Raw genomic sequence first — 20,320 nt, forward strand, 5'->3', positions numbered from 1 at the left:
ACATTTATTTGGAACCACACCTTATTCCATGCCTCTCTGACTGCAGACAATGCATCTATCCATTTATTGCTTCTTCTGAGGAAAAATTATTTGACAAATATTGGATTAAGAATAATGAGAGATTTATTGAGTTGCACACATCTAATTTTGCTACAATTAGTTAATTACAACCATTTTCTTCCTGGTGTTGTTATCTACTCATTTAGTAAACAATGCTCAATTTGTTTGATTAGTTGATCCTAAGCTAATTCAAATTGAGATAGAAGCCTTAAAAAGTTAACTCATAAGAAGCCTGGGATGCTTGGGCAAATCCATTCTCTGAATTCTGATTGCCTGCTAGTTCATGAGTGGACGGCGATCACATCAACAACAACAATAGTAATAAATAAAATATATAGTAAGTTATGAAAATATATATGGCAATGACACTACACAGAATATTCCACATTTCATCCTCATGAGAATTTGTCAGGCTTATGTGAAGAGTTGTGGTTAGTGTGCATTTTTATATAAACACATGGTATTGAATTTGCTAGTTAGCCAATCAGCTTCTTAGTTGTAACTGCGCCTGACGAATTCTCATGAGAATGTAACACAGAATATTCTGTGTAGCTTAATTTTCATGACTTACTTGATCTAGAATATTTCATAACTTACTATCTATCTCTACTTATGTATTTGGTACTGTTGAAGTAAATACTGAAAATTTATGCATAAAATTATATCTTCTTATATTAATTTATGTGATTAAATGAAATAGTAATACACACACATGCATTGCTACATTCAAGCAAGAATTTATCTATCACCTATTTGGAGCTTTTATGTGAACCTGATTCTACATACTAAAACATAGACAGAAGTGAGGGAAGAGAGAGAGAGAGAGAGTTTTTGTGTTTGTTAAGCATACATTCTTTTTTAAATTACACACTTGTTAACTCATATTAATATGTCTTGTCTCTTGATCACTTTCATCAAGACCCCATGGGATTCTTCTCTCAGAATCAACCGTTATTTTTATCTGATGCCATATCCATTCCCACGATTTGATGTTTCTAATCATGTTCACCATTTTTTAGGTCTCTTGATCACTTGTTTACAACATTTCCTGCCTTTTAACATAACTGGCAATATAAGTACTAGCTACGGTATGCATTAGTTGCCCACTCAAATATTGAACACTATATCGCTTGATTGATGAAGAAGGATGACTAATTCCAATGTAGAAGAAAACATTTGAAATATCACAAACAAAAAAAGAATTTATTTTTTCATAAAGTTCCTGAGATTTTAATCAAATCATTCACATGCTTTTGGTTTTGAATGTTTTTATTTATACAAAAACTGTAATGATTACAGAAGCTCAAATGTTGGTTCAAATATCCTAATGTTAAAGGAGAGAATTTAAGGTGATATTGATAGATGTTGACTACAGAAATTCATTCTCAATTCTGTTAGACTTTCTACTATTGTAAGCTTTTTGACTACATGCATCAGTTCTCAGCTATGATTGTTGTTGTGTTCTATTAGCAGTTAACATGGCACACATTTTTTTCATTCAACGTTGTGTTTTTTTATCACAAAATCATTGAATTATAGTTCAACTCATATCAGTTGCCAAACACAAACAAGAAATCAATAAAGTATAAACAATATACTTTAACAGTTGATTGATTTATCTATGTAATGCTGATACAATTTGTATGGAACAAAAACATTTCTCTTGGATATTCTATGTGTGTGCTGAAAATTCCATTAGGCTTCTTAACTGAAGTGATGCTGGGAATTACTAGCTTTATTTCCTCGTCTGATGAGTTGGGCATGGGGTCTAAATCCAAGTGGCTATCTGGACAATGTGAATTTCAGTAACACTGGAGGGATCTCTGTTTAAAGGAAAAAGTCATTCTGAACAAAGTGCTTGTAGACCATGACTAAATTTGTGTTATTTGAGTAACTTTTTTATTAATGGTGTCTGATCTGCAATACTTTAATTAACTATATATTTTAGTTTGAAACAGTTTTGTAGAAAACATTTTTTTTTCTTTGAAAGATAAATAATGTAATTCAGAATGCAATAATTTTTTTCAAAACTTGGCAAGATTCACATATGGGAATTTGCTGTTAATATTGTAATGAGAAACTTATATGTCCATGGACTAAATCAAAGGTTCGGTTCAACATTCTCAAATTCAACTATGCATATATATGTCATCAAGACGACCCTATATGATCATTTTTTTAATATTTTAATCAATTAACTATGTCATGTGAGCATGTGTTGTTATTATCCTCCTAACTGAGGATAAATTTGTTAACTGAAACAAGAACAACATATTTCTTACATTGATTATCATGCAATTAATTTGTATATGTTCTTAAAAAAATGAATGATTCATACAACCATATGATCGTCCAGTAAAGAAAGACCAATGGTGAAAATTACTTCATTAATTATATTAATATTTTATTAGACCATTCTTAAATGTGTGTTCTCAGTTCAGTTATTTCTTTTAAACTATTTTCTAAAATAAACCTCTTAATCTAAAAACAAAAGACGTCATGTCCATCTGCTTTATCAGCTTTCGCTCAGCCAGGTCAATTCTTTGATCCCCCCCTCTCCTTCATGATCCCTGTCTGAAATATTTCCTGTTTTCCAACACAACTGTCACATTATCTTAAGAACGGTTTATGAAATAAGCATTACATTTTCAGGCTTCTAGCAGACAAATTTAAAATACCAACTTCTAACTGAAATGGAATTTAATAGTTCCAAATGGAAGGTAGTGCCAACATGTTAATCTTCATATCAAAGCTTCTCGTTGTTTGTTGTAAGTTCCATATTTTCTTTGAACAGATGTAGAACTAATGGATAAAGTAAATTAAATCAAACGAATCTAAATAGTGGTGAGTCCATCACACACTTGTTGACTTATACACGTATACACTGATAAATATGATACAATGGATGCCAACCTTAGAAACTTCTATAAAATCAAAGTGAATCCGTATGGTATGAATTTTTGACTGGCTTGATTCTGCTGCTGCTTTTATTGGGCATCATTCATTTCATATGAATCAGATGATTGTTGTTGCCGTTTATCACCCACTCTCCCCAACATCTTTCCAGTTAGAATTCTTTGTAGACATACATTGGGTACTTACTGGATTAACTACATGAAGAGTGTCAATATTCCTAAGTGAAAGTGTTTTTCTGTGGACCGAACTGAATTCGAATTTGGCATTCTCAGATTGTCAGTCCCTGTCGTTAATGACTTAACTAACAGAACCTTCTTGATTCTGCTGTTGATATTGTTTTCTCTGATTTCTTCTAAAAGGGACCACATGACGGTTGCCAACATCCATAGTGAAAGTGGTGCTCTGAAACCGATAAGATTCGAACTTGGCACACCCAAGTTGTTAGACTGTATTGTTATTCATTTCACCACTCTTAATTTTATAAAACATCAGATCCTCAAAGGTACTGAAATATTCAATGTTTTAGCACTCAAGACTAAAATTTTACTTTTTAAGAATTTTAATATTTGAAAAAAAAAAAAAAAGAACTGAAACATAGTATTAACTTTAAATGGGTGTTCAAACTAATAGTGGGACAGAAAATATATTGCAAAAAAATGATTTGAAATATTACCTTTGGCAATGAAAATTTTAATTTTTTATTTTCAACATTTTTATTTTATTGAAAATGAAATTTTAATTTTCGACGTTTCATCAACTTTTATTTTTATTTTCAACATTTTATTTTATTGAAAATGAAATTCTTTTTATTTTCAACATTTTATTTTATTGAAAATGAAATTTTTATTTTGATGTCCAACATTTTATTAATGCGAAAATTCAAAGAGTTTTGCTTGATCTTTGTTGCCATTTTATGAAATGTTGAGTCCATTTTTATTCCATATTCTCATCATCAACAATTCTGTCACAAGTTTTAATTTTTGTCGAAAAAAAATTATTATTTTGGGTATTTCTTTGATTTGCCTTCTTAAATCAGATTTTGGATGCAAAACTGGAATGGAGTGCCCAATCTAAAGTTGGGTCAAAGGATAATATTACACACAAACCTGGTGGTGGGGATAAAAAGGTGAGTAGGGTTCGATCCTACTTAGGATAAAATAGAAGACACTGATTTTGGTGTTGTCTTGGTCACAATTTTGTCTTGTGTTATTGTTTCTTACATTAACAAAATGGTTTTCTTGTAAGACAAAACAAGATTCAGGAGGTATCGATTGTATCACTTTTGCTGATGCTGTAAATCAACATATGTTATTAAAAATATAACAATGCAATATTATTTCCTGTTTTAAAAAGGAATTAAAGCCTAAATATGTGTAATTATTTTATTAAATTGTAAATCATTTTTCTTTTTTAATCATATAAATTAAGAAAATGTTTTTGATATTTCATTCATTAATGTCTTATAAAAGATTACATTATCCTACAAATACCAATTTTTATTTTACAATTTTTACAACCAATATTCATTAAGGAGTTAAGAATTATTTCCTTTTTTTTTGTCATCTTTAAATAATATTTAATTTGTAACTAAAATTGCATTCCAATAAGTATCTATTTACTTGCCTCCACATGAAAGCAATTTTTTTGCTTCAGCAAAAGCATAATTATAATCATCATTTTTAATATTATTATCATCATTTTTAATATTATTTTTTATCATTATAAAAAAATTATTTTGGGTTTCTTCTGATTTACCTTCTTGAATCAGATTTTGGATGAGAAAGTAGAATGGAGTGCCCAATCTAAAGTTGGGTCAAAAGATAATATGACTCACAAACCTCGTGGTGGGGATAAAAAGGTGAGTAGGGTTCGATCCTACTTAAGATAATTTAGAACCAATTTTGATGTTGTCTTGATCATACTTCTGTCCTTTGTTATAAATTAAAAAAAAACAAAAACTTTTTTTTATAAAAAGGAAATTGAGGCAGAATTCATGATGTTATACATTCTGATGAGTCATGGTGAAAAATACAACACCAAATTTCTCATTAAAAATAAGAATTTAAGCCTCAGTATTGTGAAAATACTTAAATATAAATTTTTTTAAAGAATATTTGTATTAAAGGCTATTGCTATGCGTTAATTTGGCATCAGCTATAAATGTAAATTGTATTCACTTCTCCTGTTTTATCTAATATCTTTTATACAACAAATATTTCGTGATATATATCTTATTCAAAAGCAATTAAGTATTGTGGCCATAGTTGTTGTGTTTTGTATCTGTTAATGGATACATCATTTTTAAATCAGCATTTTTTTTAAATGGAAATGTTGTCTGTATAACTGTTGGTTCAAGAGATTTTTCTTTTTGAATCATATTGATAGAATAAAATATTTAAGAAAATTTATTATTTAAATTTCATTTTAAACATCGCTTAAAACATAATTATGCCTTATTTTTTTTTTTTACTTAAAACAATTATTTTGGGTTTCTTCTGATTTGCGTTCTTGAATCAGATTTTGGATGAGAAAGTGGAATGGAGTGCCCAATCTAAAGTTGGGTCAAAGGATAATTTAACTCACAAACCTCGCGGTGGGGATAAAAAGGTGAGTAGGGTTCGATCCTACTTGTGATAAAATAGAAGACACTGATTTTGATGTTGTCTTGACCACAATTTTGTCCCATGTTATTGTTTCATAAATTTATAAATAAAAAACATTGTTTCATAAATTTATATTATAAAAAAACATTGTTTCATAAATTTATATTATAAAAAACATTGTTTCATAAATTTATATTATAAAAAACATGATTGTAAAATAAAATTATTCATGGCATTATCTTTGCTGATAATTCCTTTTCAAAAACCTCAAACAATATCTATGAGTTATAAAAAATTAAAATTTATAAAAAAAGACAAACCATTTTTTTTTTTATTGTAAGATCAAAATAAATTGATGAAATATTGATAGCATTATCTTTGCTAATGGATCCTGGTCAAAAACATCTCCCAGTCATTACTTATTAAAAATAAGAATTTATGCTTCAATTTTTAGAAAGAATTTTATTTAAATATAAATCTTTTGAAGAATATTTGTGTTAAAGGCTATCACATGCGTTAATTTGTTAATCAGAGATTACATACACATGTAAATTGTGTTCTCTTATCTTTTTTTTGTTACATTTTAAAAAATATTTCCTAATACATCTTTTGTTCAAAGTCAATTAAGAATCGACGCCTGCATTTATTTATTTTTTTATCTGTTATTCGATACATCGTTTCAAATCAATGTTTTTTTTTAATGGAGATGTTGTATGTAACTGTAAAAGATGTTTTTTTCTTTTTGAATCATATCGATAGTGTAAAATATTTAAGAAAAAAATTATTATTTATATTTCATTCTAAATATCTCTTAAAACATAATTATGCCTTATTTTTTACGTAAAACAATTATTTTGGGTTTCTTCTGATTTGCGTTCTTGAATCAGATTTTGGATGAGAAAGTGGAATGGAGTGCCCAATCTAAAGTTGGGTCAAAGGATAATTTAACTCACAAACCTCGTGGTGGGGATAAAAAGGTGAGTAGGGTTCGATCCTACTTATGATAAAATAGAAGACACTGAGTTTGATGTTGTCTTGACCACAATTTTGTCCCATGTTTCATAAATTTATATCATAAAAAAAATAATGTAAAATAAAATTTTTCCTGCCATTATCTTTACTAATTATTCATTTTCAAAAACATAATCCAACATTTATTAGCTATTAAAAGTAAAAATTGAAGCCTCAATCTAAGGAAAGTACTTTACTTATTATGCAAATCATAATTCATTTTGTATCGGGTAAATCACATGAACTATTTAAGAAAAGAAAAGATTTTATTTTATTCCTAAATCATATCATAAAATCTAATTATAGCATATTTTTATTGACTTATCTGATCCATAAACTATTATTTTGGGTTTCTTCTGATTTGCGTTCTTGAATCAGATTTTGGATGAGAAAGTGGAATGGAGTGCCCAATCTAAAGTTGGGTCAAAGGATAATTTAACTCACAAACCTCGCGGTGGGGATAAAAAGGTGAGTAGGGTTCGATCCTACTTGTGATAAAATAGAAGACACTGATTTTGATGTTGTCTTGACCACAATTTTGTCCCATGTTATTGTTTCATAAATTTATAAATAAAACACAAACTTACTTTTATTGTACGATTAAAACAAATCAAGAAATATTGATAGCATTATCTTTGCTGATAATTCATGGTCAAAAATATAATAATCACATTACTTATAAAAAATAAGAATTTTCAGCCTTAATATTGAGAAAGAATGTTATTTAAATATAAACTTTTTTGGAGAATGTTTTGTTAGAAGCTGTCACAATTCCTTTACATATAAATCAGGCGTTAGATATGGATGTAAATTGTGTTCTTTTCTCTATTTGTTCTAACATTAAAAAAAATAATATTTCATGATAGATCTCTTGCTCAAAGGCCATTAAGAATTGAGGTCAGAGTTTATCTTGGTTCTGTATCTGTTATTGGAGACGTCATTTCAAATCAACATGTTTTTTAATTTGGTAATTGTGAAAGAGATTTTTCTTCTTGAATCATATCGATAGTGTAAAATATTTAAGAAAAAAATTATTATATTTTATTCTAAATATGTCATAAAACATAATTATGCCCTATTTTTTACTTAAAACAATCATTTTGGGTTTCTTCTGATCTGCTTTCTTAAATCAGATTTTGGATGAGAAAGTGGAATGGAGTGCCCAATCTAAAGTTGGGTCAAAGGATAATTTAACTCACAAACCTTGCGGTGGGGATAAAAAGGTGAGTAGGGTTCGATCCTACTTATTATAAAATAGAAGACATTGATTTTGATATTGTCTTGGCCACAGTTTTGTCCCGTGTTATTGTTTCATAAATTTATATTATAAAAAAATTGTAAAATAAAATTATTCTGTTCTGACGATTCATTTTCAAAAACATCAAATTATATCTATGACTTATATAAAAAAATTATGAAAAAATTTATATAAAAACAAACTTTGTTATTGTAAGATCCAAACTAATTGCGGAAATATTGATGACATTATTTTTGCTGACGATTCATTTTCAAAAACATCAAACCACATTTAATCATTATTAAAAGTAAAAAATGAAGACTTAATACTAGGGAAATACTTATATATAAATCATTATTCATTTTGAATCAAATAAATTACGTAAAATATTTAAGAAAATAAAGGTTTTATAATTATATTTATTAATGTATTTTTAAACAAAATTATGCTATATTTTTATTGACTTATCTGATCCATAAACAATTACTTTGGGTTTCTTCTGATTTGCGTTCTTGAATCAGATTTTGGATGAGAAAGTGGAATGGAGTGCTCAATCTAAAGTTGGGTCAAAGGATAATTTAACTCACAAACCTCGTGGTGGGGATAAAAAGGTGAGTAGGGTTCGATCCTACTTGTGATAAAATAGAAGACACTGATTTTGATGTTGTCTTGACCACAATTTTGTCCTGTCTCATTTTTTTAAGAAAGTGCAACACAATTATTTTAAAATGATATTGAATATATATTTTGATCAAAATCTGTAATCAATAACAATCTGTCCTTCAAAATGTTGATTAATAGGATTTTGAGAACAAAGTTTGTATAACTTGGATTTTTTTCGATCAGTTAACTGTAGACTCTACCAAGTTACTTCTGGTAATGTTCAACATTAATGATGCAACTAATAAGAGTCTTATAAGATTTCGTACTTGAGAGTTAAATTTATCATTTCTTTTTTAAATTCACCTTCATAAATTTTGGTGGAGTATTCAATCTAGGATTGACTCAAAGAAAAACAGCTCACAAACCATAACCAGGTGCTGTGTACAAGAAGTTGAATAGGGTTGTTCATCAATTAGACTAATAGTAGTCAGTGGTCAAATCCTTCTACTTGAACTCCCGTATAACGATACAAATTGTAATGTACATTTTATGTACAAAATTTTGTTGTTATATTCTATAATATAATGCTTAATACAAAAATACAAAACTTGACAAAATGTTTCTAATTATGTCATACCTAAATATTAAAGTTGGAAATCTAATTTAAGAATTTTGTTTGACTCCTGTTTTAACATGAGGCAGTAATCATTAAATACAATTAAATAATTATAATTATTTAAGATTGAATAATATTTTATTTTCAAATTAGACATACATTATTAAGATATATATTAGATAAAATATACATTATAGAATTATACATCCTGAAGACATTGTTATAATTACATATTATAAAGATATACATTATGAAGACAAATTTAAAGGCATATGTTATAAAGCTATATGTTATGCAGACTTATGTGGATTTAATGATGCCTCCATTCAATGAGAGAAAATCAGACAATTGTAAAAATACAATATAAAACATAATTTTACATTATGAAATATTGTAAAAAATATAAAATACATTATAAAAGAAATACTTGTAAATAGGATTTCACTTATTTACCAGAAAATAATTATTATTTAAAAAAATTGGTTCACTCTGAAGACATCAAACATTGAACGATGAATGATTTTCATTCTTTCATTTTGATTGGTCAAAAAATGTCATTTTGGTTCTGTTCTCTGGTTTACTTTCCTAAATCAGATTTTGGATGAGAAAGTGGAGTGGCATGCCGAATCTAAAGTTGGCTCAAAAGATAATCTCTGTCATAAACCCGGTGGTGGGGAAAAGAAGGTGAGTAGAGTTGACCAATCTGACTAGTAGTGACCAGTGGTCAGATCCTCCTACTTGAAATCCAACATAATGACACAAATGTTAATGTGCTTTCTATTTGCACACTTAATTTTGACTTGTCTTCTTTCTTGATATTAAATCATCCTCCCTTTTTAATTGAATACAGAAAATTTAGAACTGTATTAATTGAATTGTTGCCATTAAATCTTATGATTTAATGGCAAAGCTAATGGTAAAGCTGGAATCTAATATCAATATTTATTGAGAATGAACCATTAAAATGTAATATTAAATACATTTTAAAAATTCATTTAATAAAGATTAAAAATGGAGATTTACAAATTAATTGCTTCATTCAGTATCGACTCATGTGATATTTAATTACTGAATAGTCATTTCTTTTTGGAGTTTGACTTTTAAAAAAGTCGATTTCATTATGGGTGTGATTGATTTGACTTTGTTAAATCAGATATTGGATGAGAAAGTTGACTGGAATGCCCAATCTAAAGTTGGCTCAAAGGATAATTTAACTCACAAACCAGGTGGTGGGGATAAGAAGGTGAGTGGAGTTGAAGATTTACAATTTAAAACGTTTTATTCAATATCAGGTCATGTGATATTGTAAATCATATTATTACCTCCCCTTGTTAGTCAGTCTCTTTGTTGCTAGGCACTAGGACTATTTAATTGTTGAACCTCCGTTCTGTCACCGTTATTGTATTTGTGTGTGATTAAAATTGTGCTCAACAGGTCAGAATCAAACTCATCTTAACCAACAGTGTTTTTCATCTCTGTCTCCATCTCAGTGCAATCTGATAATCTTAAGATCTTGAGTTTGATCCTCACCTACTCAGTACATATGATACTTAATTAATTAATAGTCCTTTCTTTATGAAGATTGACTTTTGAAATTCTTATTTTAATTTGATTTGGCAAATCTGATTTTAGGTAGAGTGGGATGTCTACAGTTGGTTTAAAGAATAATCTTAATCACTTATGTAACCATGCGTATAAATTGAACTGACTTGATATCTTTGGGAAGCAATTAAAGAGTCTTTTATCAGAAAGATAATTTAAATATGGAACCAATTTGAATGTTGTGTCTAACACATCAAATTCAGTCTTGTTTTATTACATAAAAAAAAAGTCCTCAATTTGATTATGTATTATTGAACAAAATAAATACTCAAAGCCAGGGACACTTGGCAAGATCAAATAATCATTTGAATCTTTTCAATCTGACGTTCATGATTGTGACTAATATGATTGGCACAAAATTAAAACATTTAAAACAACATTGATATGTAGATTGGATATAAAACTGACGCATAAAGTGACAAACCTGTAAAATAAAATGTTTGTATTATTTGCATTAGTTAGACTATTATTCTCATCTTGGTTCTTTATATTCACAACGTTTAGGTTGGTATAACCTCCAACCTTTTTCACGTGTTGTATCTTTTTGAATTTGGGAATCATCATGTTGAACTTGAGAACATATTTTCAACTGAACCATTCATTTAATCCAGAGAGTAGATTGTTTTCATCCCATCAGCTAGAAACCTTCATTGTTTATCTTGTTCTTAGTTTTTATTGCTTGTAGCCAAGATTGAACCTTCAAACTTCAAAAGATTTTCATTTAGAATCGATTGTCAATCAACACTTTTAACCATTGTGCTATTAGTTTAGGCAATAATAACCAAGGCTAACAATAATTAGTTTCTTTTTGGTCATCATTGACACAGAATGAGAACTGTCTTCATGGATTAAATAAAAAATTCAGTTTAAAATTCTATAGAGTTTAATAGAAATATTCATAAATTCAGAAAAGTTCATCTGAAGAAGACTAGAGATTACATTGGTCAAGACTTTGTGAATATAACAACTTAAGATGAGAATAATATTTGAATTATTCAAATTATTAATTCATATCTAAAATATTCCACAACATAAACTTCACACTGTTCAGAGTAACAAATTGACAATTTTATTGCCTGATTGTTTTATGGTCTAGGAAGAAGAGGAATTGTTAGTTTCCTGCAATTTTTACTCAAAACATGCAGCACTGCAAAAATTATTATTTTTGTGTGTGTGTGTGTGTGTGTGTGTGTGTGTGTGTGTGTGTGTGTGTGTGTGTGTGTGTGTGTGTGTGTGTGTGTGTGTGTGTGTGTGAACTCAGTTTTATTCCTTTTATGAAGAAATTTTATTTAACTAACAGATGAGCCTCAGCAAAATATACCCACTTTTAGTGGCGCCTATTAATCTAAATAATAATATCACCGAAAGATTATTGGTTCTTAATAATTGTATTATTTTAACACGCTGGAAAATAATTTTCATGACCAAATTTTTTAAAAATTAAATATTAAAAAAATGCGGCAAATGATAAATAAATAAACGTGCTTATTATCATTAATAACTAAAAGTGCTGCCGGAGGGTCCTGATCGACTTAGGTGATATTATATTGTTTTCCTTCTATGTTACTAATAAAAACTAGAATCTTGAGGTTTGTGGCAATTTGACAATGATTAAGTCCACATAAAGATTATCCTATCATATGGATCTGAAACTCTAAAAATTCTAATACTATATTGACTCCTGTCATACTTAAAAGATGATTTATGACAAGTTATATTGATAACTGAAATACAGACGAATGTAAACTAGTATAAACTATCAATGTTTTTTTATAACTCTGAGTGCTGGATACTAGTGAAAGAAGCAGGAACTTTCAACATGTATCAATTATTTTACTGCAGATATCTATTTATTTCTTTGTCGTTTGTGTATTTAAAAATAAGAAATTATTGCCATAAATACCCATATACTTATTTAACATGAATACCCACAATACTTCTTTATGATAAATAGCCATATATTTATTTATCATGAATATATTTATTTATCATGTACTTATTTGTTATGAATATCCATATAATTATTTGCCATAAATACCTGTATACTTATTTGCCATAAATACCTATATATATTTTTTTCCTGGATGCTACAAGTAAAGTACTATTTTCTTTGATTGAGATTGTCGGACTGACTTCCTCATTTTGGTTGTTATAGTCACAACGTTTCGGCCGTTTTGCCCTCCGGCCTTCATCAGGTGTTTTGTATTAAACTGGGGAACCGTTTGTTAGGGGGTACCGTGTTCGGACTCCAGCTAGGCTCTGGGACATAGTTGCTGATTCTCTGTTTTGAATGTTACTTTTCACTGCCTTCGTTCAGGATGGAACTCAGCACCTTTGGGTAACTGTAAACTTTGATACAACGTCTAGGACCACTTGGCCATATGTCACTAGGACAAAAATACAGACAATTACTACTATTTTCTTCTTAAACAAGTAATATTTTGTATCAGTTACTGATTAATATTTTGTTACAATTGATGTATAAACAATTACAAACTATTAATAACCAATGTAGACATCATTTCATCAACAAGATAAACAAATACAATACGTAACACCTTATCATTAATCAATTTTTTATTATCTGTTATGCAGCCTCTTGTACATGTGCACATTCGGTAATCAAGACCTATTATCAAATATGAAGCAACCACCATTAATCTATGCTGTCATTATTAGTTTAAGAAATATATATAGGATAACATTGGATTAATGTTATTGGTTGGTTGGTTGGTTTTATTTTACGGCATATCAACCCTTTTCGGGTTATTTAATGCCGAATCCAAAGATTTTGAAGAAAAATTTTTTAATAGAATATATTTGTTGTTTTCAAGTCGTTTTCTATTTAACCCATAGTTGGGACCCTAACAGGTACTACCACTCCGGGTCCGAGTGGACCTGGGAGCAATGTTAATTAAAGGGTGGCTCCACACTCCCCAAAGCCTGCAAGCTGGGGCCTCACCACTGGATATAGTTTAAGGTCATATTCAGGACCAATGTTATTGGTGTGTATGGCATGGTACATCTGCATGACATCTGCTGCTGGTTCTCTATTGTCATCAGAATTGAGGCAATTTCTACCTTTTTTTTTTTTTAAATTTTTAAGAGTAACCTCTGATACTCATCAAACATTCATGCAGTCTCTGATGTTCATTTTGAGCAACCTCTGATTTGCATAAGCATTTAAGCAACTTCAGCCCTTCAGTTTGAGCAACCTCTGATTAGTGTAATCATTCAAACAATCTTGGCCCTTCATTTTGAGCAATCTCTGATATGCATTAGCTTTCAAGCTATTTCTGCACTTTAATTTGATCAACCTCTGATTCTCATAAGCATTTGGACAATCTCCACCTGAAATATTTTAAACATTTTTACCGTATTTTTTTTAATTAAAAAACAAATAAAACAAATTCAGTCACAACTTTCAGACATAAAGATTATATCGAATTTAAACATGAACTTAAAAAGATATTTGCTAAAATAAATTGTTTTTGTGGGAAATTAAATTGCTGATCTATTTATGATTTCTATGCGTTAGCATAAAAATATTTTTAATAAGGTACACTTAAAGTGGTCATCTTATATATATTTTTAACCCTTTTTAAATTTGTGAAATTATCTCCTGAATAATATTGAGTATATAACTTTTTCTTTTTTATTGCATGGTAGTTTTCTAGAATTTTATTCATGAATGAAAGAGCGCCCCACCTCTTTCTTGAATGCTGCCCTGTAGAATTTCACCATTAAATGTTCACCTTTTTATATCTCATGAATACGACAGACATTATTTTCTCCTGTTTTTACATCAATTTTATTTGGCCATATTTTTTGTTGAAATCTTATCTAATCTAATATATACATTTAAGATGGTCAGATGTTCCAAGTTAGACGTAAATGTACCTGACAAATCAATATTTTATTCTTCCTTTTTATCCTTGTAGCTTTTTTTTTTTTTTTTTAAACTAAAATAACATATTTATTCCGGAAAGGAGAATTATTATAATGGAGATAATTTTAAATAATAATAATAATAATAAAAAAAAAGAATCAAAATAAGAGAGATAACCCCTTTTTAACTTTAAGGTGAAACATGACTTATCTCTCTTACATTTTAAACTTTATTTTAACCTTTTTATGACTTACACATAATTTTTATTTTATTATTATATCTTTTTCAATTAAGAAATTTAAAATAAAATAGTATTTATTCCCAGTCGATACTGGGTAGGTACAAGTAATATATTATATACGTGTATCTTAGTGCTATGAATTCTGTCAAACCTCTCAGTGTGGTTCTTATCTTCAGTTCTTGTATAAAATATAATTAATATAATTGGCTATTTAGAAGCATAGATGACTCTAAGTGTAAATGTGTCAGTTGAAAATCCAACCTTGATGTGAAAAATGTTCCAATTACCAAACTGGACTCCCTGGTTTAGTTTAAAATAAATCTGTAAAATATATTTAAAAAAAAAAAAAAAATGAAAACGTGTTTAAAAGTTTCACATATTCCCTTTATGTCAACTTGCTTATATATTTAAAACTAAAACAGGAAGTCCAGTTTGATAATTGGAACATTTTCACATCCGGGCTAGGTTTTCACCTGACACCGATACGGTCGCAATTAAATTTGCCTATTCTTCTGAATCGTCATATAATTTTAAGTATTTTACTTCTTGCTTCATCTTATTCTAAAAATTAAAGACCTCATGTCAATCATAGCCATTTTTTTTTATCAACAACAGCAGATTATTAAAAATATTTGTTACATAATTTTTGTAACTCAGGGATTCCTAACCTGGAGTGCGAGAAAAGTTTAGATAAAAAATAGGGTATTGACTTTATGTTAACTCTTTTGTTATTTTTTTTTTTTTGTAATGTACTAATTTTTTGCTTTCATTTTAGGATTAAATATTGTTATCAAGTAGCTATTAAATACATAGCTTAATAGATTTGATCCAACCGTGTGTTTAACAACAAGTGCAGAAATTTTAAGGGGTGTGAGGTTTGAAAGAAATTTTTTGAGGGGTGCAGGCCCAAAAAAGGTTAAGAGTTGCTGTTGTAACTAAATAAGTGACTCTTTATCCAATCAGCAATTTACCATAGTTTATTTACCTGCATAGAACTTGTAGGTTATACATCAATTGAAGATTGCAATTGAAGCAAAACACAACAAAAAGAAAATGATTAAGAAATTATTCTAACAATAAAATGTTTTTTCTTCAAAGGTCTTTTCAGGGTAAATCTAAAAATCAAAAAGATAAATATTCCGAAAAATGTTTATTGAAAAGTAAATAAACAAAAATAAAAAAATAAATAAATAGATAAAACAGATTCTGCAACAGCTTTTATAGTCATATTAGCATAACTAAAACTATATTGACTTACATAAAATAAAGATATTTATGAACCTGTTTAAACTGCTATACTTTTGAATTCCCTCTCGGTTTCCTGCTTTCTTGACTGTACTGACATGCAGAAGTTCAATGTAATGTGAACTGACATCTCACTGCTCAACTCCCTACATCGTATCCCTAAAGATTAGGTTCAAAATAGTAGCCTTGTGCCTTATTTAAGATGAATTACAGTAATTATATATATGTTACATATATTAATATACTATTAATATATAAGTATATATATATATATATATATATATATATATATATATATATATATATATATAATTTTTTTGTTCATTTATTTAAAAAAAAAAAAAATGTTTTAGAAGTTATTTTTAAAAACCGTTGCTTAATTGTTGTTTTTTTCTTTTATTTAAATACATTAATCATATTTGTTTTAAATTGACAAATATGATTAAATATAAAGAATTAACCATTAAGGTCTTTTGTATGATCATGATTACTTAAAAAAAAAATTTTCAATCGCAACACTGGCTACATCACACTTGTATTCTGATAATCTTGCTTGGTTGATTGTTTGCACACTAAATATATTAGGTAGAAAATGGTGTGAACAAGATACAAGATGATTGAAGAAAAGTGTTGTATCAAACACAAAATTTCTTATTCGATCACTGTCCAGGCAGTAATATTTTCATTTTAGTATTTTTAGATTGAGTCGAAACAAAAAGCAAAAAAAATGGTAAAACTTTTTGATAAAAATGTGAAATGTGTAAAAAAAAATATTGTAAATAAGATTATTCCTTGGCGTTTTGGTTAGAAACAAAGTGTTAAAACAACAAAAAGATCGATTTGGGAATCTTAAGTAGGACAACCCCTGGAATGAATGTTGTATTATGGTGATTAAAGATTCTAGCTCGGAAAATGATAGACGTATATAAGGTACAGTGATGACAACGACCATAATTCCCTCCCCCTCCCCAACACCTTTGAATGATCTAGTGTGTAGTTTATTTTTGTATTTTTCAGAAATAACTTTTACAACTTTTACTCTTCTGATGTTACTTCATATCTTCTGTCAGTGGGTGTGGAGTCCTTCTAGAAGGAGGCAGTTTTTACTTTTGTTCCAATCTAGAGTACACCTTTTAGGAGAGAGGTAATTGTTTTACCTTCCTAATAAATTATAGCAAAGAACAAGGCACAAAAGAAACACAAACTTCCTTTTAAACAATAACAATGAAGAGTATTTTATTTGTAGCAGAAACTGGCAGGTCAGGCTGCTAAAAGGGAAGAAGGCAAAGAAAGTTCTTTTAAGGTCGTCGTCGGTCAATCAGTATCGTGTTGTCCCCGGCTGAATAGCAGTTGTCTCAAATCGAGACCGTTAATGCTATAGCGAGATCTTCGGTGGACAGGGGACAAAAGAGAATAAATGTTGCTAGGCTGGCGGTCCGGATCTGACTGTTGATGTTCCCTTAAGACTTTTAGGGAGCAGATGAATCAATACGCCCTGTTAGCTGATAGGACAGCTTGTGGCCGGAGAACTCAGAGGGGGCATTGATTCACAAGAGAAAATAGTTCTCTATGACTGCTACAACCTTCTTTGAGAGCTGGATTTTCCCCAAATTAAAAACTGATGTTGTCTCTAACTTTGCCCTTGTGGGGAGGCAAGTAAATGGGAAGACTGTTTTGTAAATAGTTATACAATTTCTTTAGATCAGATACATGTTTGGTAAAACACCCCAAAATAAATGTACTTGTAAAATATCTAATTTACCTTCACAATTGGTCAATGGCACTAATGTGCAATATACCAATATTGACCCAATGGTTAAGATGTAATCTTTTAGTATGCTATATTGTTACATAATGTTGTTTTTTTTCAACGATTACAAGTTTTTTGGTACTTATGCAGAATAAGGACCATGCTGTTGTCAAAATTTTCTGGGCAGTTTATGTAAAATATCAGAAGGTATCAAGTGAAAGTTTTCTGATTTAAAAAATTTTTTTTTGCAAACGCTGACCAAGTTTTTTTTGATTGAAAAATATTATTACTATTACAAAGACAATTCAACAAAAAATTAATTAAAAAAAAAAGAAACAATGTTGTTTTTTAGTTGTCATGAAGAAAATACAATGAATAATTATTGGACAATTTTTACAAAACATTATTATTAAAATTCAAATCAAGAAGAAAATAAACTCGTAAGGTAAATTTTCATGAATAAATATTTATTTTTTGAATAACAAGCAACTGATAATAAAGAAAATTTTATTCATTTTTTTTTTAATGATTTTTTTTTTGTTTAAATCAGGATAAATATTTAGATTTTCTTTTTATAATGAACTAATGATAGCAAATATATGTTTTCTTAAATTATGTTGGCTGCTGCAATTTCATTGGAATTTTGACACCTTTCAGCATTTTACGGAAACTGCCCAGAAAATTTTGACAATAGCACAATGTTTATTCTGCATAAACACCAAATTTTCTGTTAGGGCAGTAATCAAATTAATGAAACGAATCAAATATTGATTATTTGGTTGGCCAATAAAATGCATGTAAAATTGGGGATCGATTTAATGTCAGTAAAAGTAGTTTTAAAGATTTTTATTTATTGAATTGTATCACTTTTTTTCATTCGTAATTATAATTTGCAGGTAAGCGTGTTGTCTTTTTGAATTGATGTCCGGTATATATTTAGCTGTGAATGCGAATAGAAAAGAAAGTTGATGAGAACCGAATTCATGGATGATGTATTCTCTGTCGACTCTTGCTCCTGCATCACGTGTTACACTCTTAGTCAATCACCCTGAAACATTGTTTTATATTCTGTGTTCATGTTTGTCATACTTTTTTTTTTTTTTAACTTGAAATACATTTATTCAAAGCAATTATAACATTTCATCTTAAATTCAAAAGTTATTAATTGGTAAGCTTTAGCAATATCATTTCAGATGTAAATGATATCTAATATATAAAGTAAAGTCAGTCTCTTTATTGTATTTTTTGTCATCGATAGCTTTCTTCTTATTTGATTTTTATACATCAGATTTTTTTGTGGAACGTTGCACCATGTTGTTAAGAAGAATAAAATGTAATTTGGTTTGATTCCTTAAAAAACAAAAAAACTCAGAACATTTCTGAAATGCCCACCGTTTAAAAAAATGTGTTGTAACTCTGTATTCATTCATACAGACTTATTTGCCCTTGAATGGAACCAAGAAATATTATTTTGAAATCAAAAGAAAAAGGCATAGAAAGTTAATGATGATGCAAAATTGAAATAAAGATCGATCATGATGAACAGGTTAAAAATAATTTGGAAATGACTGGTTTACGAGTATAAAACAGAATGATGTCAATAATAATGATATTGAAGAAAAAAAATGGACTTGTTTTTGAAACAGTTCTTTTTAAAACAATGCAAAGCTAATTTTATGTATGCAGTAAAAAAAAATAGCAGATGAATCTGTGAGATTTCACAGTTCATAACTGATTGATAAAAGTGGAAGGTTCCACGAAAATTCTTTCTCAAATGTGAAAGAAAAAAGATAAAATTATGCCAGACAGGTTTAATAAAGAAAGCAATGATTTGCAGTTTTCTGTAATTCATTTGTTCTTTTATTACCTCCAATATATATATATACACACGAGAGATACAAAAATAAGACCCTTTTTAAAAAGAAGTTATGGTCAAACATAAACAACCCATATTTGATCAGTAGGTTAATATATTATCATATAAGAAAGAAATCCCTTTCATTTTTGCTTGAAAAGGTATGAAATATAATTAAAATCATTGATAAATAACGTAAGATAAGAATTTATTAACTTTAATTCTAGTTTTTTTTTTTTGATAAGATATATATAAAAATATACATATAAGTTTTAGTGTATTGAATTAAAAATGATATTTTTTCAAAAGTGCTCAATGCATATGTAGAGCTATTATAAATGAAATTATATAAACGTCAAAAAAACCTATGCAGAGTAATCATCATTTTGATAACGTTCAATTATCAAACCTCTGACGAGATGAATAACTTTGTCAAAACATTGATTAATCTGTTTCAGTGTGGCTAGACAATAAAAAAAAACCCTCAACTGTTTGATCAGTAGTCGAGACTCTTTTACACTATAATCCTAGATATGTAGTAAGAGAAATTATGATGCTTATCTTATATATGTCTACACGCACATTATCTACTGCCTAGAGTGCTTAATTATTTTACAAAGAACTATCATAAGTAAAAAAATACTTTTGTTAATTCTATTCAATATGATGAAATACAATATTTTTCATGCATT

The 20,320-nt window shown here is 28.6% G+C and overlaps 1 protein-coding gene across 1 annotated transcript in view; it reads left to right on the forward strand.

Annotated features, from left to right (window-relative positions):
* Positions 1 to 20,320, forward strand: part of LOC145259586 (uncharacterized) — a 146,995-nt gene that overhangs the window by 88,112 nt on the left and 38,563 nt on the right. Inside the window, exons 14-22 of the mRNA XM_080117240.1 lie at positions 4,013 to 4,102; positions 4,745 to 4,834; positions 5,494 to 5,583; positions 6,467 to 6,556; positions 6,969 to 7,058; positions 7,724 to 7,813; positions 8,349 to 8,438; positions 9,641 to 9,730; positions 10,200 to 10,289. Of these exons, the coding sequence (XP_079973366.1) occupies positions 4,013 to 4,102; positions 4,745 to 4,834; positions 5,494 to 5,583; positions 6,467 to 6,556; positions 6,969 to 7,058; positions 7,724 to 7,813; positions 8,349 to 8,438; positions 9,641 to 9,730; positions 10,200 to 10,289 (810 nt within the window). The remainder of the gene's footprint in view (positions 1 to 4,012; positions 4,103 to 4,744; positions 4,835 to 5,493; positions 5,584 to 6,466; positions 6,557 to 6,968; positions 7,059 to 7,723; positions 7,814 to 8,348; positions 8,439 to 9,640; positions 9,731 to 10,199; positions 10,290 to 20,320) is intronic.

Source organism: Euprymna scolopes, chromosome 35 (genome assembly GCF_053919585.1).
Source record: "Euprymna scolopes isolate OS-2025 chromosome 35, ASM5391958v1, whole genome shotgun sequence".
Taxonomy (NCBI): Eukaryota; Metazoa; Mollusca; class Cephalopoda; order Sepiida; family Sepiolidae; genus Euprymna; species Euprymna scolopes.